At 41.2% G+C, this 27,392-nt stretch overlaps 1 protein-coding gene across 12 annotated transcripts in view; it reads right to left on the bottom strand.

Moving 5' to 3' along the window:
* Positions 1–27,392, bottom strand: part of LOC308296571 (neurexin-1a) — a gene marked incomplete at both ends in the record, with an annotated part of 488,347 nt that overhangs the window by 430,466 nt on the left and 30,489 nt on the right. For 3 of the 12 annotated variants that reach the window (XM_080739879.1, XM_080739880.1, XM_080739882.1), the window contains 2 exons: positions 16,897–16,926; positions 19,394–19,411. In XM_080739879.1, the coding sequence (XP_080596005.1) occupies positions 16,897–16,926; positions 19,394–19,411 (48 nt within the window). Of the gene's footprint in view, positions 1–14,699; positions 14,760–16,887; positions 16,927–19,393; positions 19,412–27,392 lie in introns of all 12 variants that reach the window. The other 9 variants (XM_080739873.1, XM_080739883.1, XM_080739874.1 and 6 more) reach the window with 6 other exon arrangements.

Genomic DNA, 27,392 nt, shown 5'->3' with positions numbered 1-27,392 from the left:
TGGGAGAGGCAATGATAGCTATTAATTGAAAGTTTTGCGGCTGCATTTTCTTATCCCGGATGCCCCTGGAGGGAAAAAGTGTGCCGTTGAATCATCCGTCCCAACCTCAGAGAAATTGTCTGTTATGACAGCTCAGAGATGTGGCACTATGCTGCTGCTTATCAGATCCAGGATGCTTACTGTGAAGCTGAGACAGCAATAGATGGACATAAAGAAGCAAAACATGTCTATTTGGTAAGCATTGCTGATATATGAAATGGAAAAAGGGAAACGCTAGCCAGAAACAATGCATGTTGGGAACCACAACAGCGAGACCAGCCCAGTAAACATGAGTGTCTCTGAGTGACAGAGTGACAGAGTGACTGACTGACTGACTGACTGACAGACAGACAGACAGACTGAGCCACTGAGTGTTGAATTTACACCACTGGCCTAACAATGAACTTACCGATCGCAAAGCAATCATCCCTCCAAGCTAGCAGTTGGCCTAACAATGAACTAGCCAATATTAAAGCAATCGCCCCTCCAGGCTATGGGATGAATCTGTATATATACCAGTAAGACTCCCTAATCGGGAGATAAGCGACCGTTGGTCGCTTATCTCCACAAATAGGCCAATATCTCCGCATCAGTATGACATCACACTGCTGACATCAGTATGACATCACACCGTACACAAATGACCCTTATATAAGACCGGCATTATCTACCGACAGATTAGTAACAAGATGTCAAAATCGTTGAAGGTTGAATCTCCAGATATGGAGATAACCAACACATCCCTCCATATATGGAGATAACCGACGAATCTCACTAAGTCTGACCTCACAAGCCCCATATTTGGACACAAACAACATATAACTCCATATATAGAGACATACTGTAGCTGCTGACATCAGTATGACATCACACTGCTGACATCAGTATGACATCACACCGTACACAAATGACCCTTATATAAGACCGGCATTATCTACCGACAGATTAGATGCAAGCAGGATCTCGACTCTGACACAACTCATCGGCTCATAAGCTGGTTCTCCCTCCATATATGGAGATAACCGACGAATCTCACTAAGTCTGACCTCACAAGCCCCATATTTGGACACGAACAACAACATATAACTTCAAAACCTCCATCGTGTCCAAATATGGGGCTTGTGAGGTCAGACTTAGTGAGATTCGTCGGTTATCTCCATATATGGAGGGATGTGTTGGTTATCTCCATATCTGGAGATTCAACCTTCACGATTTTGACATCTTGTTACTAATCTGTCGGTAGATAATGCCGGTCTTATATAAGGATCATTTGTGTACGGTGTGATGTCATACTGATGTCAGCAGTGTGATGTCATACTGATGCGGAGATATGAGCAGGGCAAAGGTGTGACGTGTGACGTGTGACCGACGGACGGACGGACGGACGGACGGCCGGTGGAGGTTTTGATACTAAACTGCGACCTGACGGTCGCAATTAAAAAAATATTGCTAACCGGAAAACAATGTTTATGAGCACAGTGTGTGAGGTGAGCAAACGTTACAACAACCACCCATTATCTTCCTGATCCAAAGTAACATTTATTCAAGGTAATTCATAATGACTAGCAATTCCAAAACAATTATCACTTATCGGTTTGGATTGCATATTGCCTCTGGGCAGTGAGTGAGTGAGTGAGTGAGTGAGTGAGGTGGGGAGGAATTAATTGGCATAATGACACATTTGGGGAGAAAAGGGGGGTAAAATAATATTGGCTACTCTATAATACAACAAAATAATTCAAAGTCATCCATCTTTGCATACACATCCCAACTATTTTGACCTGGTCTTGTTTTTAGCATTTCTTTTCCCTTTCCCGCACAAAATGTCCCCTCTTGTGTCTCCTTTAATCACATCCTGTCTCATAATCCTACTTTATCACAGCTTCTCTTTCCACAGAGTACCTACATTTCTCCCTGCCCTTTTCCTTGTGCTCATTCTTTTGGTACCCTAGCTCTCTCTCTCTCTATCGGCTCTAAGTCCTCCACTTTCTCTGTCTCCTCCTGCCACCACTCCTCTCCCCCTCTCCCTCGGGAACCAAATCTGTGGTAATGTACTAATCTGCGGTGCTTTAGTGCAGTCTTGTCAATCTGCCATGTCAGATACACAAATCTCACTCCAGGCAATTATAGGTCTTTTATTCCCCTTCCTCTGAGAGAGACCATGTCATGGTCTCTGCTGCTGCAAAAACCACCTCACGCTATCTGTGAGTGCCCTACCAAGGACAACTTTTGGTGACAAGCAAACGATAGCATGTTTGTTAGAGGTTAAATCAGTTTGAAATGTGAAATGTAGATGCACATATTACATATTATTACCTTCCATATCCCCATACTGTATGTTCTCAGAATACAGAGATGAATGTAAAAACTTTGTAGCTGTGAATTATGTCAGCACAGTGAAAGTGCAACACTACAGGCAGTATAAGTCAGCATTGTTCCTGTGCACTGCTACAGCCAAGTGCTGTGCAGCCAATGGATTCATAATTTTAGAATGGATTCATAATTACAGAGGTGTGAAAGTGATTTCTGTGTTGGTGTGACATTAATGTTGCATTATTCTGAGCGCTGGAAAATTCTTAGGGTGACGTATTTCATAATTATGTAAGGAGGGGAATACATTATTCTCTGACATTGAGCTAAGTTCAGTGGATGTGCCAAAGACTGGATGAGCTCAGCTGCAAAGCTCAGTGCTAGTACGTTTTAACAATGTCCCACATAAACTGATAACACCAATATGAAACTGATAACACCCATATAAATATTAAATCACTTTAGTGTGATGGTATCCATTATTGTCATAGCCTTGCGTAGCCAGACGAATCTGCCGTTGCAAAGAAAAAATGCCCTACGCAGTGATATATATTGTCTAGCTATGCAAAGCTATTATTGTCACACTAAACCTGACAGTAACAAACAGGGATGAAGGTTGGCCATCCTTTCAGTAATGAACTTGAACATTATGATCCACATGATTACAACTTGAACAGCTAACGTACAGTTTAGTGAAAGATTTGTCTCTATGTATGGTTTGTTCCCATGAAACAGTACAGTACTGGCCAAAACACTGCTCAGTCTACTGACAATGCTGCAATATGAAAATCAGCACCAACACTAAATAGACAAGAAGCAATGTCGGCAAATCCTTTTTGAAATTAACCAATCAGGGTCAGACCAATGTTTACGTTTCCTTCTGCTCAATCAGAGATACAGAAGTCCAAATTTGAGCTGGCATACAAACTTTTCTTCTAAAGGTCTTTGCACACTGCTGCGTTTTTCGGGCCGAATATCGGAGTGAATTTCGGAGTGCGTAAATAAAAAAAATCAACCTCACGTTATGTCAATCACGTTTGCACACTGCCGCCCGTTTCGTATTTATTTTTGGACCAGGGTTGATTTTTTCCGATTTTCGCAGCTGTCGCACTGAGTCCCTTGCTCTCTCTCTCTCTTTCCTCTCTCTCTCTCCCTGGCCTACGGTTTTCGGATTTCCAAAATGCAACGAAAACACGCAGTGCAGTGTGCAACCAGCTTAACTTTCTTGTTTATTATGTTACATTATGCTGTCCAGGCTGGGTTGTGTGGTTGTCCTTTATGGAAAAATGGAAATCTATGCATGTTTGTTCAAACCCTTTAATAAAATTGTCTCTTTTCTGAATTGTTGAGTGACCCATTCCATTGATTCACTTTGTTGCACAACATGTGCAGTATCTTGCTTTTCACTTGGGGGAACATGGCAAGTTGTATTCTTGTTACATTGGTACTGTACGTACAAAAGACAATCTGATTAAAATTGCAGGAGTGGATACGAGTCAAGTTATTGAATGCCCTTAGGAAAATAAAGGGAAAGTAGACAAAAACATGTTGTGGCTACTTTACAAAAGCAGGAAGTCTTCCCTGACCCTGAGGTTGTCCGTGAGCAATCTGACACTTCCCCTGAGATATCCGAGGCTGAGCAAGTACCCTTGTGTATCCTGTATACCAGTGATTTGCAACCTTTTTTATTTCAAGGACCCACAGTTTGATAGTATACGGTCCCTCATTTGATAACACATTATCATGTACATTACATAAAGTAAGAAATTTTTTTAATATACACTGTGCCAATAGAATATTGGAATGTCATGTGGGGAGCATATTCCATTACTCTGTAGGTTTGAGGACTACACCTGCATGGAATCTTTGTACATGTGCATGACCGTGTGTCCGTGTCCCCCTCGAGAACTATCCATTTGATGCCGATGTGTGTCACCGAGGATGGACCTGAGGGAGCGCTGTGCAGGCCCGTGCCCGGTGTGGAGTCAATCGGATCGACGCCGATCTGTATTTCTTAAATTATTTTGGACGAGAGCCAAGTTCAACAGCACAGCCACGTTGGAGTTTCCCTTCCCACCCCCTTCCCATGGTGTGAATGGGGTGTTCCCAGTGCTGACTAAAGAGTGCTGAGTCATGCTTTCTACCATCTATACTTTAGTTGGGGGTCCGCTCAGTATGCCGACGGGCCGCTGTTCCGACTAGCGTTGACATGTTAGTTGCTCGTCACGGTTACTGAGGTTAGGTTTAGGGTTAGTTTTAGTGTCGGAATACCGGCCCGTCGGCACACTGATGCGGACCCCTATGGTTGTGGGCACTCCTACCATAAGTAGTACTACGGAAGCAGCGCTTGTGATTTTACGCTCAACTGACAGCCGTCGTTATTCATCATGATATACACCTGATACACCTGTGATCTGCACAAAATGGGACATGCACTGCTTGGTGAATCTCACATCAAATATACACCAGATTTAGTCACTTTATTTACACTATACGGCCTGATTGATGAATCGGGCCCATTATGTTCAGCTTTGAAAGTAATTCCAGTTTAAAGCAGGTTTTTAAAGGCCTGCATGGTCCTGCTCCTTCCCTGCTTAATTAATTTGTTGCAACTGGAGTCTGCCCAGCTCCTTATCTAGGGCTCAGTCATCTCCAGGCTTGACAACTCCCTCCTTGCTAGTCTCCTCCTGGCATACTCACTCAAGCCCCTCCAAATATACCAGAATGCCATGGTACGCCTTCTCTTCAACATCCCAAAATTTTCCACATCTCTCTCCTTTCGTGCTCCCTTCACTGGCTTCTGGTTGCTGCCTGCAGCCAGCACACAACACTGCATTTAGCACATGATCCAATTCCAACCCCACCTTACCGCTCACTTAGACCAGCAGTCTATTCAAACATTCCCTAAAACACCCTGACCAACGCTCCACACAGCACACTGCAGTCAGAACTACCTCACAACCTAGCACTCCTCTTTCCTTGTATCCGTTCCTCTCGTCTATTTTATTGCTATTACAATGAAAATATACATATGTTCGTTACTTGTTGATATGTTTTGTTATTTGAATTTGCTTTTGTCTGACCAGAAATGTAAAAAAAAAAAAGAAATAGATAGCATATTGTTTGGAACAATGCTAAGCTTAATTTGTTTTAACCATGTAGCACTCTGGGATTCCCTGTGAATGTAAGTGCAATACAAATAAAATGTATTGTTATTTTAACCTGGTATCCTAGTTACTTTGAAGCACAACATTTGTATTTTACTTAAAGTATGTGACCAATGACCATTTGCGAGGTTGTTTGTTGACTAGGGTTCATGACATTTACTCTTACTGTATCTTGGACAACGCTCCACATGTCCTTGACTAGTCTCCCAACAAACTATGAAATAAACTCCCATTGCAGCCAGAACTGCAGACTCGCTCCCAATTTCCCACCATAGTCTGACTCACCTCTTTGAACTCCACCATACACCCTAGCACTCCACTCTCCTTGTATCCAGTATCTTGGTTACTTGTTCTCTTTTTTGTGACTTGAATTAGTTTTTTCTCGTCCACAGATGTTAACTCTCCTACTGCCAGATTATTTATTTATTTATTGGGTCTGGTGCCATCAAAAAGCGGCTTACCTTTGCGACGTTATAGCAGATAGACAGACATTTATTTATTTATTTATTTTTTTTTTTTTTTATTGTGCAATAGTGCACTTCCAGGCAGCAGAGGGCGGCGTCATGCGAGAATGAATGTGAATTTGCCTGTTATGTGTTGAAGAAGAAGAAGACCAGTCACTGGCCACAGAGCCTTACAGCCAGAGGAAATCAACAAGGAAGTGAATTGTTCTCCGTTGATCTAACGCATAATGGATTTTTTACACCATCACCGCGGAAAATGTGTTTACAGTAAACGGCCGCGCGACCCCTCATCAGCTTACAGTCATCAGACGAACGAACCGAACGAGCGCCGTATTGGCATCGAGGTTCTGTAAAAAATGGGGCGAACGTTAACGTTCAAAGCGTGGGGAGAGTTAAGAATGTAATTTAGATACTATAGCTTGTTGTTTAGACGGAGAGAGGCACTACATTCTCTTGCTACTCTCCTTAAGTGACTAATTACACTGTTGTTTATTGAATAGAGCTCATGCTTACTGCTTGTTCCGATTACTTGCAAGTTGTGATGTACACAAGTGTCTGCTAAATGCCTAAATGGTAAATCTTTCACTTACATACAAGACAAATATCACATGCATTCACAAATCGTTATTATAGATTAGAATCTTGATTATCTGTTTTCTAGCATGGGACAATATTCCGTGGGTAAAAGCCAGTCATCAGTACAATGCAAAATAAACCAGAGCCCGACCGATGCCATATTTTTTGACCGGTGTTTGCCGATGGAGAGTGCTGGACTATTGTAACTCTCTCCTCACTGGTCTCCCGGCATGTGCACTTAAACCTCTCCAACTGATCCAAAATGCCACGGCACGACTGGTCTTCAACCAGCCTAAGTTCTCACATGTCTCTCCCCTTCTCCGCAGCCTCCACTGGCTCCCGGTTGCGGCCCGCACTGAATACAAAACACTGATGCTGACCTTCAAAGCAGCCAAAGGTATGGCTCCTCCGTACCTCCAAAACCTGATCAACCCCTACACCCCCACCCGTTCACTTAGATCAGCCAACACAGGGATGCTGACAGAACCCTCGCTAAAAACTCCAGGGCAAAAATCCACTCGTCCAAGACAGTTTGCCCTCCTGGCCCCCAAGTTGTGGAATAAACTCCCTGTCGCACTTAGAACAACGGACTCACTCGCTAGCTTTCGCCGTGGACTGAAGACTCACCTTTTCAGACTCCACCTAAACCCTTAGCACTACAGAAAAAAAAACAATGACCACACATGAAGCTAGTTAGCATTTTTTTTTTTTTTTTTTTAGGTTTTTAGAACTTTGATTATATTGTATTTTTTCTAGATAGATATCCATTTGCATTTGTTATATTGTTGATGATGTACTGACATATTATCTTGTTTATTATTGTGATGTTATCTGCTTATTGTAAATCGTTTTGGATTAAAAGCGTCTGCTAAATGCCTAAATGCCTAAACTGTAAACTGTAAACTGGACCACGATTGCCGATGTTTAATCGATGTTTTGTAATAATATAAAATAATAATAAATAGCCCAAACTTCAAAACCTTTTTTTCCTTTTTTTACCAATGGTCTGGGGACCACCAGTGGTCCTTGAGGGGTTTCCAGGTGGTCCCCAGCAAAATGATGGAGATTTGGTAACCAAATAGACCCTTTATAAGATCTTTAACTCATGAGTGTAAAATGAAACCCAATGGAACCTTACGGGCAACGACAATAAATTCTAAGTTTTGGGTCTGAGTGGCTAAATGTCATCACATGGTGGTCCAATATTACTTATAAATACCACCGATACATTGGAGATATAATGACCGATGTCCGATACCGACAATGGGGTCCAACAACGACCAATATATCGGTTTGACCGATATATCGGTCGTGCTCTAAAATAAACCATGCAACAGCATTCAGAGCTACTGTACCATCAGTGTTCTAGCACTGGGCTTCTCCACATTTTGAACATACTATACCCTGGCAAACAAATAATCTGTCAAATCCTGTACTGATATCTCCATTCAGCTCATCAAAAACATGGTTACCATAGATATGATTAATATCTAAGGTTACACTGTGAGATTGCAATCCTGATAGAGGCAGCAGAGCTGAAAGGATTCCTCTCTGACAGTCTCCCCGGTTTCATATGAAACTAGAAAAGGAACATGTGTTGTTGATTCCGTGCACAGCACAGTATTGTGAATGCAGAAAGATCTTTGACAAGCTGTATGATGACATGAAGTTCCCCTATTATTTCTAAGGACCTGCTACACTTTAATGGAAAAAAGGTCCATGTGCTTCAGATAAAATAATGATCCACTCTTGATAGCAAATAACAACCCCATAGTTTATGTAATTTGAGAGACAAATGGCTACTACCATGACCAGAAACAAGGGGATAATAGAATTAAGGTTGAGGACTCCTCGGAGCTTGAAAAAGATCTGAAAAAGAGGGGTAATGCATACTTAAGAAAAAATAAAGCAAGGATGAGGATGACAAGTGTAATCCTCACAAGCAAGTCAAAAAGAACAATGTCACTGAGGCCCAACAAAGCTTCTACTAATTTCACAGGCAGCAGTTGTAGGGTATAATCACTGCAATGGCCTGGTTTCAAATGGAGGGGTTAAATGAAAGGTTCCAAATGGTAGCTATTACAGTAAATGTCCTCAAATATTCTGAAATGCACTGTGCACTGAGGTGCACAGTGCAAAAAACAAAATGCTGGCCACAGTCAAGTGGAAACAACTATATATAGGCCGCACTAGTCCCCCTTTCAGGTTGTTTTAGGCTGAAAGTCTGGAGAGAAAGAATAATTTAGGTGAGAATAGAGTCTTTGCAGTATCATATTTATTAATTAATAGTTTGCTTCTTCAAAATCGAACATTAAGGGGGACAGGACATCGTGCCTTCAGTGTGTCTTTCCCTGACCTACCCTGTTCCTACAGTAATTATTCATTCAGTTCATGTTGAAAATGCAGCTCAAGTGTCCACCGTATAGTTGGTCAAAGAGAACACAAACAAATGCTCATATCCACAGATATTTGACATCAACAATACCCTGGAAAGAGGCTGATTTAGCTAAGTTTCAACCATTTCAAATGAAGCAGGCCCCGCACCACCAGCAGAAAGGTTTTGTTTTCTCCCCCAGCCCCCAAACAGTGGTCTGAGCAGATTCTGAGCCTCAGCTCATCATTGTTATGGTTTGCTAAGGAAACAATTATAAAGGTTCTGAAATATTGCATCTGCCTGCAGATGCAGGTTTTCAGCACCTTTATAATTGGACAGCTCCAGTAAAGGTGGTGTAGGATCAGCAGACAATGAAACAACAAACTGACAAATGTATCATGCGAACAGTGAATAATAATTCTGCCATCTTTTAGTGGTGGTGCCATAGTTTTGTACTTTTTCTGTTTTGTATGTGTCTATGGAGTTAACATAGATTTAATAGATTTAATTGGGTGTCGAAAAGATGACACATAGAAACAGCGAAACACTCCCAAGGCAATACACGCCTTTAATGACATCATAACATCTTCCCCTCCCCTTTATTCCTTTCAGCAACAACTGTGGTTAACTTAACTTCAGCTGGGTCCCCATCCACCTGAAAACCAGGTATACTTAATGAACAGGTGGGTGTGGCCACATAAAAACATAATTTTAACACTGTCTGTACACCTTTTTGAAAAAGTCTTCCTCCAAGGATAATCATAATATCTGATGATAATGTGTATTCATTTATGTATTTATGGGTTAGGGTTAGGGTTAGGGTTATTTATTTTATTTTATTTTATTTTATTTATGTATTTATTAATTTTCTTTATTGGGGGGGGGGGGGGGGGGGTCATGGCACCCTGTCTTTAACTAAATGTACTATTTTACAAAAAGTATTCACGCAAGTTTGTTTCATTTGTTTATCTCTGTGTACGCACAACATACAGTACACACCAGAGAGAAAAGGTTTGTCGCATACATTAGCAGGCATCACACATGATCACAAATTATTTCGACCGTCAGGTTACTAAAACCTCCACTGGCTGTCTGTCTGTCAGTCTATCAGTACATGTTTGGACACTGCTCCTACATATTTTGCCCTAAAATCACACAAAGCGGTTAGTGTTCATTTAACTGAAAGTAATGTAATACTGTAATATGTTAACTGATATACAGCTAACAAATAATATTGCAAGAACTGTATTATACAGCAGTATCATTTGTATGCAGGTGATCAAGCCCAATATCCACAAAGTGTCAATTTATTCCTTGAAACACTCACTGCTTGCACGTTTAATAATCCAGCAATTGCATGCACTAATCCAGTTCATTCAGTTATGCAAATTAGAAATATAAGTACAAACCAATAGGCAAAGCTTCACTAAATGTGGAATTGATCCTTGCTAAGCGTGTACCAAACAAAGGGAATAATTTGGGAGAGTCTAAATTGCTTTTCTGTATTCACCCAGCCGATGGCTATTCAGGTGGCTCTGAAGAGCCCAAGAGGTACAGCTGTTAGGCGTTAAGTGTCTTGCTCAGGGACACTTCAACGCGCAGACTGAGTGAGCCAAAGGTTGAACCGACGACCTTACGATTCCCAGACGGTCTCTCTACCCACTCAAGTGGGTAGAGACTTGTATGCTTTACATAGAATTGAATGTTAACAAGTAAAGTAGGTACTATGGGATATGTCTCGTTAGAACCAGTGTTTCTTTGAGAGGTGCTCCTGGAACGAGCTAAGCTCCAACATCTGGCTTTGTTGTCCGGGCTCTGAAGCGTGGCCTACATCTGGTCTACATCTTGCCACAAAGCGCTCAAAGTTTGTTGTACGCCCAGGGTCCGGGCTCTGAAGCGTGGCCTACATCTGGTCTACATCTTGCCACAAAGCGCTCAAAGTTTGTTGTACGCCCAGGGTCCGGGCTCTGATGCGTGGCCTACACCTTGGCACAAAGCGCTCAAAGTACGGCCAGGGTCACATTGGCCAAGCTTTGCGGGACGCTTAATGAAATTAACTCCCAAATAGCACCGCTCACTTCACTTTCCCTTCTGCAATGTCATTACAAAACCAAATACATTTCTTATAAGAAGAAAAGAAGTAATAATAAATGTGATACATGTGCATTCTGACCCCTATGGGTCCAATTTCACATTTAGATTTAGATGTAGCAGTAGCAGATGTAGATGTAGTTTCGGGTATTAGTGGCCACTTCAGGCACAAATAACATGGCTGCTAACGTCTCTGCATTACCCAAGATTCTCTGCGTCCTTGCTTGGCCATGCACGCTAATGACTGGCTTTGCAGGAACTAGCAGTGAATGGCACTTTGGTGAGCTCCATGCCGTAATATGTCTGCTCAACTCGTGCACAAGAATAAACACCCTCATGTATCCGGTAGGAGACACAAAAAAGTTTCCTTTGTCTTTATCATTATCATCAAAGTATTGGCTTAATTACTAACACAACAAAAACTAAAAGAAATGCTTCAGTAGTGCTGTCGCCTCACAGCTAAAAGGTCCTGGGTTCGATTCCCGCCGGGGGACACTGTGGGTGCTGGGGGCGTGTTCCCTCCTCCGCGTCATCAGTGCCCACACCCTAGGTGGGGTTGGCAAAAGGGCCTTTCTGTGTGGAGTTTGCATGTTCTCCCCGTGTCTCCTAGGGTAGATACCCTCACAAAAACATGCAGTAATCCTGGTCTCTATAAAGCCTCCCCCTGGCCAGCCGGGGCGCCTGATGGAGGGGAATGGAACTGGTTGGAATAACGTGTTCCTTCCACGCGCTACGTCCAACCGGGGAAGCTCCCCCTGTCAGGTGATAAGAAGCGGCCTGCTCACTCCTCATGCATTGAAGGAAGCATGAGCTCAGTTCGGGGCCCTCCCCAGGTTGGCAGAGGGAGAGTAGAGCCCAGGATCACAGCTTAGGCAATTGGCACCGGGTGAAAAAATGGGTTACAAAAATCGTGGGATAAAAATGAAAAAAGTAGAAATGCTTCATGGGGTGGATAAAGTACTTTGACTCATCCTTTTGTATGAAAGGTGCTATACAAATAAACTGATCTTAAATGAATACTCCATATAATAGAGTTTAGAAGGACAAATGATGGTGTCTACACTTTCTGATGTGTGCTGGTAAACAACAGAATATCACAATTTCAAAGGTTTTTCAGACCAGGGTTTTAGTGGTACAGTATGTTTTAGTTGTGAATATTACAGCTTTTACTGATGGGCTATGGATAGAACCATTGAGCAAGTTTGCAATAACTAAGATAAAAAAGAAAGAAAAAAAGAAAAAAGAATACCTTAAAATAGCTTACAATAAATGTTGTGTATCAGGATATTTATGCCATTATGAAAAGTGCCAATTTCAACTAGATTAAAAAGAATACTAATTTTCACAAAAAGCACTCCTGCACTGGTAAGCCTCTCTGTCCAGTCATTTGCAGGACCTCTTAAGCTGCACATGGCAGTTCATTGTGATGATAGCTATTAAATACTCTATTTATGTGTGGTATTACAGTATGTCTGGTTCTCAAGAGCTGAATAGAAATTTGGAGGATAACACACGTGTGCCCGCTTTCAGTGAGGCCACAATGATTTATTATTAGACCGGTGCCTGTTGGGCAGAATAGTCACCATTGACGTCCAGTTGTGCCTATCTGTCTGTCTGTCTGGGTCCCTTTCATGCCCATACATTATGGAGCCAGTCTGTGGCGTCAGTACTAATGACATCAGAGCACTCATTGGAAATTTACTGAGGATTGTAGGCGGCGACGCTATACGGGCATATCAGACAGATATCAGACAGGCAGACATTTGGTAGATTAATAGTTAGATTAGATGATAATATTAAATTACATCAAATAAATGCCTCCAAAATATAGGGGAGTCAAAGTATAGCAGATATTGGAAATATTAAAGTAAAGTACAGTAAGGAAATGTACGGTACTTAGTCACTTTCCAGCAAAGAATATACTGTGCATACTGTACAGCAGTCCCTTCACAAAGGACCTACAGACAAAACTGGAGATAAACCGCACATGGACACAAGGGACGACGACAGAGAACGGCCTCCAATGTACTACGTAAGTATAAGTATAGGACATAACAGACATTCCTCTTCCCTATAATAAGCTGCGCGTACTGCATGTGAAAAAGGAATGTGGACGACGTGGTGTTAATTATGCAGATGTCTCTGTGACTACACGTCATTGAAGCGTGTTGGTTAGACACTGTGTGACACCAGGACGCAACTGCTGTACCGAAAGCTCAAATTAGAAACAGTGTTGCCGGTATGTCACATTTGTGCCACATCAGCATTCCCTCAATCTCTCCCTGTGGTGAGCCTTCTGCCACCTCTACACAGAGAAATCCTTAGTGTTCGCTCGACTCCGACAGCCTGCAAAAAACTGCAAATGTAACTAAGTGGACCTGCACAGGTCCGCTTGAAGAGTCAAAACGAACACTAAAGGATTAGAGTTGGCGCGAGCATCTGATAATAGCATTTCAATACAACACAGGCCTTGTAACATAAAATATTATTCTCTGAATGTGTGTTCTTGAGTGAAGCATTTAAAACAGTGCATTTAATTGCAAAGGACAGCATATGAAACAACGTGCACTGTGTAGAAAGCATGTTCTTAAACCTCATTAATGCTTCATTATGTAACACACCGAGCATGGACGCTGTGAGCATATGGAAACTATAGGGGGAGCATCATATCAAAACAACCAACAGACCATGGCAACAAATATGATCCCAACCAACCAATTCCTTTATGTACTGTATGGGCTTTCATCTTGAAGTGGAAAGAGCAGCATTGCAAACTTCATAAAATATCGAATGTGATGGACAGTGGTCACGTCCAACCAGCAGAACAATTCAAAACCAATCATTCAATAAATAACACTTACCTTAAAAAGATGGGTAAACAATATCTGCCCCACCCACTCACCTGCCCACAATACTGAATTATATTTTATTTTATTTTATAGAACCCACATAGTGTATGTGTCACTGTAGCTTGCAGTTACAGTAGGGATGTGTAATATAACAATGCTTACACAAATGAACAAAATAGCAGACAGCAGATTCACCCTACAGTATATCATACGTATCCATACCATATGTTGTACCTTATGGAGACTTACCTGGTCAGGAAGTACTTGAGAAGGCATTAATAAAAGCTAAAACCAAATATGCCTCAATATTGCATACTTTCTTGCAAAGGAAAAGTGAGATTAGCCCCCCCCCCCATAACATGGCAGTGTACATAGCATACAGTAATAACACAATACATCAATGAATGTATTGCATTTGGATATAAACAGAGCACTTGAATGCTCAAATGGGTAAAATATTATACTGACCAAAAACACAAAGCACAAAGGGATTGCTTTAAGCCAAAAAAAAAAAACACTGAAGTAATCCTGCATGAACTACTAGAGGGGCTAGCTAACATGCAATTCACCACAATCACTTACAGCAGCACAAAATAAAAACGGGACATACAAAATAAAGTCTTGCCTTCAGTTTTACTTCATAATCTTAAGCTTAATTCATACTCTGTCATACGTTGGTCTCATGCACACCAAATAGCCGATATATAAGCTCACGGTGTGTCACAATGTGACGTGTTGTGAGCTTGTAGATTGGCCATTTTCAACAGCTGACACCTTCGTAGGACAAAGTACAAATCGGGCTTAACTAGAAAGAATCACTCAGTTTTACCTTGTATGCTCAGTAGGGACCTTAGAAGCCAGGCCTCCCCTCTCTGCCCTGAGGAGGAGAGTCAAACGGCAAAAATCAGAAGTCCACTTACCCCAAAGGGCGGAGTCAAGGTCACAGCCAGGACGGTGAGGCCCACCAACTACACTAGGATGAAACCTTGCCCACAACACAACCCACCCATTATCGGGAACAAGAAGAAAGTATTTACAGTACCGTCGGGTGGGGGTTGCGCTCTTGCTCTAAGACAGCCAACTACTGTGTCCAATATCCCCCTGTGCATCTCAATTACAATTCCCATGCATCAAGCAGACAGGAAACAACTGACGCAGCATAAAGAAAAAAGTGTGATTGCAAAGCAAGAGCAAAGCACCTACCTGGAACCCCACATTGTCACACACACATTATTAGCAGCGAAAGCAATTTAAAATGCCAATGACTTAATATACCTCGCGGGTATATAAATGCCACGAATGCCTTAGTCATAGATGTATGAATACAGAGAATTAAATAAGTAGTACCTTTGCTTTTACCTATGGGATTTGATAGAATGTTCCATGGAGAAAGCAGGTTCCAAACAAAGAGGGGAGAACAAAAGGGAGAGGAGACACTGGTTAAGTGTCGTGGTCAAGTACAGGAGACGCAAGGAGAACGGCAGAAAGAGGCTTGATAGCTTTACCGTATGGGTGAACACCATACAAGAGGCGGGAGAGGTGTGATTGTAACATGATCTACGACGGAGGATGATAAGGATAAAGCGATACTTCAGTGCCTGCCCTGCTGCATGCTGGGATCTGTGTCAGCCACAACGACCGCCATAATGGTGTGAAAATGAGGCAAAAAACGACGACTTGGAATGGAAACCCATTTTAGACACTGTCCTCGTGCACTCCGGTGGTGACAAACAACCACTACATCTCGAAAAAACACACAGAAGCCACGCAGTAAAGTCTTTAGTGGTAATTTAACTCAGAAGAGTGTACAAATGGAACCAACTGGTCCCATTTGTACACACTTTGGAGATAAATTGAAGCAACATTTTAGCTTTTTTTCTCTCCATACATTATATCGGTCCTCACTATAGGACTGCCACTGTACCATTTCTGACTAATGTACATGCTCTGTGTCTCAGAGGACGACTGTGGATAGTCTGAAAAGTTACCTGACATCATCAGTGGTAATTTCAAACCAGATTTAAAACTTTTTTTACGCAAAATTTCCCTGAAGAGAAAGGCTGTAGCCATTTCCATTAGCTTGGAATCCTCACCAATGACATCATCGGCAGGCACATTTCCAAACTATCCACAGCCCACCTCTGACAGCGAGCAGACAGATGGCACCGTCTTATAATGAGCATTAGTGAGGAGGAGCAATTATGTGAAGATATGGATGAAAATAGGTGCGGTGTTCTATTAACACTGAGGAGTTTACCGTGCATGAATTATATCGTCGTTGTCGGGTGGAAATCTTGTATCTCCAAGTTTCAAATTTGTACTTTCTTTCGCAAAGTAAAGCCCTGCTTCATCATACAAGGCCGTCGCACAAAAGTAGTGAAAACAGCAGATCTACAAGCACACAACGCCTCGCGGTGCGAGGCGTTGTGTGCTTGTAGATTGGCTGTTTTCAGTAGTTTAAATCATTTTTAAAATGATAAATGTAAAACAAACGGTTTTGGACATACAAGGTTTTCACCCGACAACGACGATATGCATGCTGTGTACATTAATTAATACATTGCTTCTCGATACTTCACGAACCACATCAACAGAACCGCTGCCGTGAGAGACGGTAATGGTAGCACTGAAACATTGCAATCGGCTGATATAAACCTGCCCAACGGGGGGGAGTGAGTAGAACGGCGAAATGAACTTGAAAAGAAAGGGGGTCATTCCAGAAGTCATTCCGGTGAAGGAATTAAAATCAAGTAGGTAGGTCATAGAAAATAAATTAAAATGACAGCCCATATCTGAAGCTTTCAAGCCTGAGACACTGCACGGCACTCCGAGAGGCAGACACACACACACACACACACACACACACACACACACACACACACACACACACACACACACACACACACACACACACACACACACACACACACACACACACACACACACACACACACGCAACTGATCACATAAAGGGAGCAGGAGGGGGAACAATGGAGGTGAGAGAGGTAAAAAGGAACAGTCCATACCTTGATCGCCCATCATCAGGTGCGCCAGACCTTAAAGGAAAACAAGAGCACAGTCAGCAGAGAACAAGGGATCATGGGGGAAGGCGGAGTGACACACGGACAGGACACACAGGCATCTTCCAGTAGATGTGTGTGTGTTACTCGAGGACTGTCGGGATAAAGTGGGAAGGAGAGAGTGAAGGGTACACAGACAGGGTTATAGCCTGATTTATACTTCTTCATATGACAATGTCAAGTGCCGGAAATCAGTGGTTCTCAAGCTGTGGGTCGGGACCCCCAGATGATTATCTTAATGTGCAACACGGTAAACAAACCAACAAAGTTTTAAGTGTATAGACTCTATACACTACCCTCTATACCAGGGGTGTCCAAACTTTTTTCAAAGGGGGCCACATTAGAAAATATTAAAACACCCAAGGCCAACACTATCTCCTGACATAATGTACTTTCTTTCGGTCTGACCATAACAAAGTCATATCACTTTTAAATTATTTTATTTAACTATATTTGATATCAATGGTCTTATGTCAGGTGTGTGCTCTGAACAAAACACAAATTACTCAGCCTTATTTCACATTGCCAAATGTAACGAGACGTGCAGAATGTGACAAGTTCTGACAACAGGACAACAACGAATCCTGACAAATTATACTCTGTGAAAATATTCTTGTTTGAGAGTACTGGCGGGCCGTTTATGATACAATTTAGGAATGAAGCCGAGGGCCGTATGAAATTTGTCCTCGGGCCACATTTGGCCCCCGGGCCACACTTTGGACACTCCTGCTCTATACTATAGAGGGTATCTGCACATTTCACATTTCACAAGTGACAATTAAAGGACTTTTTAATACCGTACCTCTAAAATGACAAATTAAACATTGGCCAAATTGTCAAACATTAGAGGTTGAAATTGTGAAAATAGCCGATCTACATTTTCACAACGCCTCGTGTTGCGAGGCGTTGAGTGCATGTAGATCTACTATTTTCACAATAGAACCATGTTATACTAGATGTAATGCCTCAACTCTTAGTGCTTGTCAGGGTGAGGGATGGGGGGGGGGGGGGCAGTTAAAATATGATTATTTTGGGGGTCGTGACCTGAAAAGGTTGAGAACCACTGCCGTAAATGGCAGATCTATATTTATATGCCATTTCCAGCATGCGACACAATCGTACGACAGAGAATAAATTAAGCATTAGCATGATGAGCATTTAATCAACCAAAGCGATTGAAATGGGTCATCGGTCACTTACTACAGTACAGTCGATCTATTTCAGATATGAAAACTGAGGTTTGGCCTCTTTATTGTCCAAAAGGAGAACAGTCTACAGTACCTACCAATGAATGGCCCAAACCCCGACATGGTATATAACTAAAGAAATAAAATATAAAAACTTTCCAATGCTGAAAGTCAACCATTATAATCCATATAGCATATACTGTAAGCTTCTGTAGCTCTGATTCTCTACTTTCTATCAAATGGGGGAATCTTCATTGATCATTTAGTTGCAGTGCTTGGTCAAATTATATTTGTGACAAATAATTAAGGAAAGAAAAAAGACGGATTGTTCATGGTGTGGGCCCTCTGAATTCAGTCAATATTTTTTTAATTATACAAATCCAGAGAACAGTTTGTTCAGTACATTCCAATGTAATATTCAATAGGGGCTTTGCATAGCAATACCTGCGTCATCTTGGCCAGATGTTACATTACTTGTCAACAGAGTTTCCACTGACATTTACAGTAGAAAGGGTGAACTGTTTTTAGCAATTAAATGTCTACCATCATCACAACACCAATATTTAAAACCAACTTTTAATGGGCTATCTTGAATTTGCCTGATAATGTGCTAATGCTGGCCCAAGATCAGTGACTTTTTTGAACTTTGTTATTTTAGCTGTGTCCACTACCATGGGATTCAAACCATGTAGGTACATTGCTACACATTCTTATACTGTAGCAGTGATATACCTCACAGCTTTACATTGACATCTACAGTATGGACAACTTGCTGAACAAGCTTGGAACAGCTAGCCAATAAAAAGAAGCAATTGCATCACCAAGCATATAGTCTGTATTAAAAAAAAAGAAAAGAGAAAATAGGAAAAATCCAATCCAAAAAATAGACAGCTTAGTTTAAAAACTAGAAGTTTTACCTTTAGGATCTGGATTCCATTATTTTACTGGCCAAAACAAATGCATACAATTGTGACACTATGATTTGTCTTAAGATCTGACTACTCAAACTTACCATACCAGGAATCGTTCACTTAAAATTTAGAAACACGTGCTTATACTGTATTTGAAGATCCGATGTGGCACAATGGTGTCACCTACAGACACAACCAAACCTTCAGCTTGAAGACCAGTAGTTCTTGTCTACAAATGGCACTGTTGTGCGACTGAGTATAAATCCATCTTTATCCATGTAGGGGGGCCTAAGGCACAATATACAGCAACTACAACTACCAATACATAATGATCATAGTACCCACCTTCAGCATAGATGTCTTCTGAAAGCACGCACGGGCAAAGAGAGAGAGAGGGAGACATTCATTAAGCAGCATGCAGACGAGTCACTGGCCATTGCATGTCGTCACCATGCAAGGCATTAAACATCACATGCAAGTGCCCCATCGTAAACCCTGCAGGGGAAACATCATACCTCTTAACAGTAACTTCAAGTGGCCGACTTTATTTAGTTGTTTATGTTGTTTAAGTTCATCCTGTTGACAGTACACTGACCTGACATAATAGGCTACACGTGACATACTTGTGTCTGTAAACCTATTTAGACCTTGATTGATTTACCATGGCTCTTGTAGATATTAGTACTGTACGTTACTTTAATTACTTACTTTACGTAACATTTAATAATAATAATATTAATAATAACATTTCTTAAATTATCTTTAGACATTTATAGTTAAAATAGCTTTTTTGATGCATTGTTGATGGGCACTAACGTAAGGTTAAAGGATAATTATTATGATGGACTTTATAATCGATTTGACCCATTTTAAAACATGGTATAGGTTTGCCTAGTTGAAACTTTAAGTATCATACCTATTTAATTCAAGATGACATCCCTGCGCAATAACTTTGTTTTCCTAAAGACAATAAATTGCACTGCAAGGTATGTGGTCACATGCACTGTCCAGCAAGTAAGGATACCCTGAATAAACAAAGGTGGCATTGTGTGGTCATGCCTCTCCTAAAAGGGCAGTGGGTTCATTTAACTCAGAGAGGGTACACATGTAACCAAATGGACCCTTCCATTTGATTACATTTGTACCCTCTTGGAGTTACAATAACACTGACAACCTTAGTGTGTACAGTAGTTCTCTGCACTCCATAGGTGACCCGCCATGCTCAGACTATTACAAACATATTGCCAATGAAAAAACAAATTGCCCTCCCAATAAAACTGACTAAAGAGTAATCTTAACAATCAAAGTGAGTGTGAAAGTGATATGTGATGTGATATGATATCTGTCAATAGGATACAGGAGTAAAATATGTTACAGTCTATGTTGCTAAAGCATGGCTAATAGGTGCAATACAATTCATGCTACAAGGTGAAAGTAAATTGATATTAGGAAACATGCATAAACACTGTAATGAGAGTGTAAAAGCACGTATGCAGCCTATGAAAAGAAAAGAAAAAAAGTCAGTAAACATTGTTCTTCAACATTGAGGATCATAAGATGCCTGATTTCTGTTGCAGAAACATACAAACAAAAAAACAAACAAATCTTAAAATCTTTATTTTAATAATATTCTTTTATATCTCATCGTTAACCAAAATAGTTTGTACCGTTCCAGAACATGTGAACATTTATATAGAGAAAAGCATGCAAAAATATGTTTTAACAGCTGTAACAAATAAGTAGGTCAGTATTGAAGCAAAGTTAACGTTATGCCTGCGGTTTGGATGAAAACAAAGACTACTTCCCATCAGAAAACAATGTCCTACCTCTTCAATTGCTTCTTGCCCAGACTGACGCGATTTATTGACCAAAACTTACCCATCACAACAGGTTCGCCTTCCAAATCAGACACCATGCACAAAAACCAAACCAAAACATCCTTTTGTGAACAAATTACAACGTGATTGAGCATATACAGGTATAGAACACATTAAGATCTATCTTGTTCATAATTGTGACATTATTATTTTAAATACAGAGGTTCCTCATTCAAACCCGTCAAGCAACACTCAATTAATCCATTGAAATATATTTGAATATTTTATGGTAACAATATACAGCATGAGAAGTTGCTTACAAGTATAAAGCAGCAATCCAGAATTTATTTCAAATGAATAAAACATTATTTTAACAAATCCATATTTGTACAATAATAATACTCTAACTAGTAGTACATCTGCATTGGTTGGAGGTGGTCTCCCTACTTTCCGTTTAGACCAGGGGTCTTCAACAGGGGGTCCGAGCTACAGGGGGTCCTCCAAATCTTTGAGTGATAGAAAGTTTTTATATCAACCACTTGAACCCTAGTGTGCATATTCGGAGAACTTTAGCCAAAAATAGCAGATCTACAAGCTGACAACGCCTCGCAGCGTGTGAGCTTGTAGATCGTCTATTTTCGTCAAAGAGCTTTGATGTAGAGGAGAGAAAGAGCAGACTAAGTACAGAGTGAAAGGTCAAGTTTATTAAGTATTGACGGTTCAAGGTGGTTAAATATCTAAAAACACAAATTGACATGAATCCAAAATACACTGATGATTGTGCAGTCAAGAAATGGGGGTCCCTGCTTCATCCCTCTCTTCACCTCTCTCTCAACTAGGGGTCCTTGGACTGAAAACGTTGAAGACCCCTGGTTTAGACCCTGGTGTCAAGTAGGACAACTACTGGTCTGAGATCTGGATGAATGAGGTTCTACCGTAACATGTTAAGAATGTGCACTTTGTTCACAAAAGGTATATATACTGTAGCTTGAAAATGAAAAGCATACTGCCAATGCATTATGAGGTGACAGGCAGCTGCAAAGTGATCCACATTATCGATGAGAGGTGAAAAGCAAAGAAGCAAGGCAGTTTCCTGATGTCAATACAGCAAAACAACAAGCTTTGTCTCTCACACACCATGCCACAGAAATTCCCATTTCGCTGAGGTGTATGTAGGTATATATATATATATATATATATATATATATATATATATATATATGCCCCTATATATGTATCATGCTATCATGCTAATCACTTCCTTTCCTCTAATTGTATAAAAATGTATAAACAATGAGTTATATATTTTCCTTATGACAATGTTAATATATTTAATAAGAGTATATGTGTTATTATTATTATTATTATTATTAAATATTCCACGGAAGTTCAACATCAACAGTTAGGAAATTGTCCTGAGTACAAAGAACGAAGCCTGCCAGCTGCTGTTGTCAATGCTCAACATAAAATAAAATAAAAAATTCAGACAAAATGTAAAATCACCTGAATACACGTGTTGACCCTCTACCCAAAAGGGGCTAAATGCAGTGCATCCACTACTTCCATATTTCTTTAAGGGGAGATGCTGCTACTCTAATATCTGACAATGGAGTTGACTGAAGGTTGGTTTTGACATTTACATTCGGTTTGCTTGTTTGTTTGTCTGTTAGCATAGGATACTTCCAAAAGATGTTCTCGGTTTTGCCTTGAATCTCCTCCACAGTCAATTTGTATGCGGGTTTTCCCCCTGACTTTCTCACAATGGTTTGGAATGGTACGTCATGCCATATCAGCGGGCTAGGTACATTTTCATGAATATAAAATCGAATAAAGTCAAAAACATTGACTACGTCACATTTGCCCAAATACTGTGCCTCTGGAATCAGTATAGCACTACAGGATAGCACCGGAAAACATTTAACAACAGCAAAAAGAAGACATTAATACTAGAGGGGGCTCTAAACTTTGTGGAAAGGTTGGCCATTGAGCAAGGAAGAACTGATTACATTTTCACATCAATTCCACAAAGAGTCAAACCCTACATTATTGGTTCAATCAAATAAAAGCTTGTGCTGGAGAGATCATTTTAGGGCCACTGAACAATATAGTGCTGAGCTGAACTATCCGACATGCGGAAATTATTTATCTTGACAATTGTATAGCATTGGGGGAGGTATGTGTACACTACTGACTGAGTGCAATCTTTGTGGTTCACAGTGTCACCAGTGGTATAAAGTAACTAACTACATTTTTACACCCAGCCGGTGTAAAATACCAGGTAACCACTCGCCTCTTGTGGCTTATTGCTTCATTATAAAACATACATTAACCACTTTAGCCCTATACCTACGCTATTTGAAATTAGCCGATCTACAAGCTTCGTACTTTTACTCATGTAGATTTTGAATTCCAGACTTTTACTTTTTCCATCACTGTGTGTACACCAGTAAGACTCCCTAATCGGGAGATAAGCGACCGTTGGTCGCTTATCTCCATAAATAGAGCAAAAATGTGTTTTTCCAAAATCTTCCTGATCCATGTTGTTGACATGAGTGTAGACATACTGTGTAGTGATTTTCGTGATTTTAGGGCAAAATCTGAATCGGCCTCATGGTGGCGCTAGAGGGCCATGTGAGAAATGAGGGGTGGGGTCTCCTCGCCGCCAAGGCGGACGAATAGGTACCGGCCCCGGCTCTCCCGGTCGCTCCTAGCCCGAGTTACGGCATTTTATGTGAGCTGCAGTGGCAGGGGGTCCTCCACTGGGGGCGCCACCACTTTTGCATCCGTTCTGGAGCACCAGGAGTGGGTGGTCCCCGGGAATGCCCCGTGAGCAGCCCCGTTGGGGTGGTCATTTGGTCATTTTTGCACATTTGGTAATTTTTTACACCTGGGGGTCCCCCAGGGACCTGGGGGTCCCCGAAACTCCGGGGGTCCTTGGAGGTTGTAGTTTGGCAGGCAAGGAGTGTGTGTGCAAAATCTGGCATGGATCGGGGCAACGGTTGCAGAGATATGAGCAGGGCAAAAGTGTGACGTGTGACGTGTGACAGAGGGAGTGACGGAGGGAGTGACGGAGGGAGTGACGGAGGGACAGCCGGTGGAGGTTTGGATAGTGTGCAAGTAACTGCGACCTACGGTCGCAACTACTGACTGCAATCTTTATGGTTCACATGGTGTCACACACTCCTGGGCCCATTCGTGCACTGAATTGAAGGGCCGCCTCCAGCTCATTCATTGGCCATTGTTCAACTATGAGTCCTGGCCAATGAGGCCAGTGTGTGTGTGTGTGTGTGTGTGTGTGCGTGTGTGTGCGTGCGTGCGTGTGTGCGTGCGTGCGTGCGTGCGTGGCTGCTAACAGTAATTTGTAATATTTTAGCAAAAATAGAACCTGTATGTATGGGGAAATGGTCTGAGTGTGGGTCACTGCACAAAGCAGAATTTGTTATAGATCTTTTGATATATAATGTGCTGTTGTTAAGAATAATCTCAATGGCATTCAGGTAACAAACAAGCTTTTGTGTCAGGTATTCCAGGCAACACGGGGTGAGCCACTAATTTAATACATTTTGGACATAGTATTCTTGACATTCAATTTCAATAATACAGCTAAATTAATGGGCTTTTGTTATTTGTAGTAGTAGGAGAGGCTTTCCTTTGACAAAAAAACCTCACCTGACTTTGTTCAAAACTGTCCACACACACACACACACACACACACACACACACACACACACACACACACACACACACACACACACACACACACACACACAATTCCTTTTCCACAAATGTACCCAGCTGGTTATAGCATAATCCAAAGACGTAAATCCATTTAATCCCCTTGACAAAGTGATTGTGCTATAGTAACGCTACACAACAATGCACTGCACTCTATCAGATATGATCCACATCTGGTACTGAACATGGTATTGTGCTGTCAATTATGATCAATAAGCCACACTTAGCCACCACAATAGAAATCATACAGTGCGGTATGAGATGACATGTTCATCTCAAGTTCCCTGTGTCTGTCAACAAGCACAAGTCAGTGATGGGAAATACGTTTATAAATCAGCATTTTTGCTTCTAGTGTGTTCATCTGGAAGAGTGCAAATAGACCTTACGGATCCATTTAGACAGTGTTAAATGAACACACCATATTTTACAGTGCATTGTGGACGATGCTGTGACATCCTACTGTTATCTAGACAGTGTTGATTTCGTCGAGTAAAACTATGGCGAAAAGGTTTTTTTTCCCACTGGCTAAAACTAGATAAGAACTAAATAACTCGAAGCTATGATGACAAAAACTAAGACTAGATATATTGACAATTTTGTCAACGAATAAACACTAGAAGACTAAAAGAATGGAGAATATATCCTGTAGAAATAAAATCATCAGCGATGGTTCTCAAACTGGGGTCCAGACTCCAGACAGGGACCCTCAATGATCCTTGAGAGGGTTCTAAATGGACCCTTACTGGGCTGTAACTCTGAGAGTTTAACAACATTCAGAGATGGATATCCTTGAAATAAATAAAAAGTTAGCACTGAATTAGAGCAACAAAAACCTATGGCAAGTTAGCCTCTTGGAGCCAGAAGAATCTGCCATTAAAAGAAAAATTGCCCTTCCACGCAGTGATATTGTCTGGCTATGCGAGGCTAATGGCAAGCATGTCTGTATACAAGAACAACCTTTCTTCCTTAGAACCCTCTATCAGGCAAGGGAAGTCTGTGAGAAAAAAAGAGTAAGCTGGAAGGCCACAGAATAGTCAGACAGATGTTGAAATGTAAAACGAACAAAGAACAAAAGTTTCAAAGTAACATCAGGCATAATGAGGGCCATTAATATACAGTATATTTAACTTAAAGACTTCAGAAATATTTCAAAATGTATAAAACATGGAGGGAGATTTATTTTCTTCTTTTCTTTAGGAGGTTTTCAACAGTGTTGTATAGGCTAGTCACACACACACACACACACACACACACACACACACACTAACTTTGTCCTCAGTAGGGGGAACACATATTTGGGTGATATCTCAGCGCCGCGTCAAAAATCGTGTATTTTCGGTTATAAAGTCGGCAACATCTTAGTATTTTCGGGTATAAAGTCGTCTAAAACGGGTTTCCTTTATTACATCATATTCCTTTCACAATATTATTTCGGGTGACTTTGGGGCTTCACGTTGGCTATGTTATGCTAACTCCAGGCAGTCAGTTCTGTTCATATTAACTCACCCATTTCTCCATTCCTGCTACAGTATCTCAATTCCTCCTCCATCTGACTCATCCAAATTCCAAAAGTTGCCGTTCTGTTAACCATATTCGCTGCAAAACTTCTTCGGAGTTTTACTTAATTACTCCAGTAACCACACAACAGGTTTGTTGCTGTGTGATTCCATGTGTTCCGTCTTCTTCTACCGTCCGGGCTAGAACACACACTCGCTGCAGTGGGTTCCTGGCTTACCCCAAGCCCAGGCCATGGGGGGGTAGGCGGGAACCATCGGAGTGAGTGTGTTCTAACCCGGACGGTAAAAGAAGACGGATTTGGGAACAAAATTGTTATTGTATTTATTTATTTTTTCATTTTCCCAAAGAATTATTAAAAATAAGTTACCATAAAAACACGGCCTGCTCACGTATTAGGAGGGTAGTATGAGTCACCAGAAAAAATAATGGGTGTTTTTAATTAATCTATCAGGGTTAAAATGGAGTTTGAAGTTACAATGAGTGTGTATGGGGCCCTCTTCCTGGAGGAGGAGGACTGATAACATTTGCATCAAATATCTAAATATTGAATCAAGCAAATTAAATATTGTTCAGGGTGTTCATAAAAGCCTGATTAGATCGTAAAATGACCAACATTTTTTTTTAAAGTGAAATATCCCTTCAAGATAGGTCGCGTGTTGGATCTCATCCATTTCTCATGCTGATATTTATCGTGACACCAGGACAAAGCAGGGGAAAAAAATCTGCTTTGTCAAACTCTACTCTCTACTCGATAGGACCCAACCTCAGCTGGCTCGCGCACACACAAACGCATGCGCACACACAGGAAGACAGACATACAGACAGACACACACACACCTAGATACTGTAGAACATAAGGGGGTGGGACTGATACAGAGAGGCACGTTTCTCTATCATCATTCTCTTGTTGTTTCGAAAGGAAGGCTGGTGGTCGTGTATTTACATTCATAGCGAAACACAGCTTGTTACTCGAAACTATTTCCTCAATATTAAAAATGTATGTAATAAAGAAGCCGGCCATGCAGACTTAAATGAGTCGTCGGCTGTGTGGATGGCAGTATGGAAAGCACAGCCAGTGCCAGCCCATTTACCAGCTGCACACGTTTGAAAAACATTTAGAGGGGTGTAGGAGGGGGGACTGCATTCAAATCCGCCCATTACAGGGGATGCTTTAAGGGAGAATAATACCAGAAGCCTTACAGCAAAGGTCAGTGCTACCAATGGATCGATGTGTTGTTAAATTACAATTTAGACCAAATCAAGAGTAATGAGTG

The sequence above is a fragment of the Nannobrachium achirus genome (genome assembly GCF_963921795.1).
Source record: "Nannobrachium achirus genome assembly, chromosome: 13".
Classification (NCBI taxonomy): domain Eukaryota; kingdom Metazoa; phylum Chordata; class Actinopteri; order Myctophiformes; family Myctophidae; genus Nannobrachium; species Nannobrachium achirus.
The sequence above is the reverse complement of the archived record's forward strand: the minus strand, read 5'-3'. Positions and strand labels throughout refer to the sequence as shown.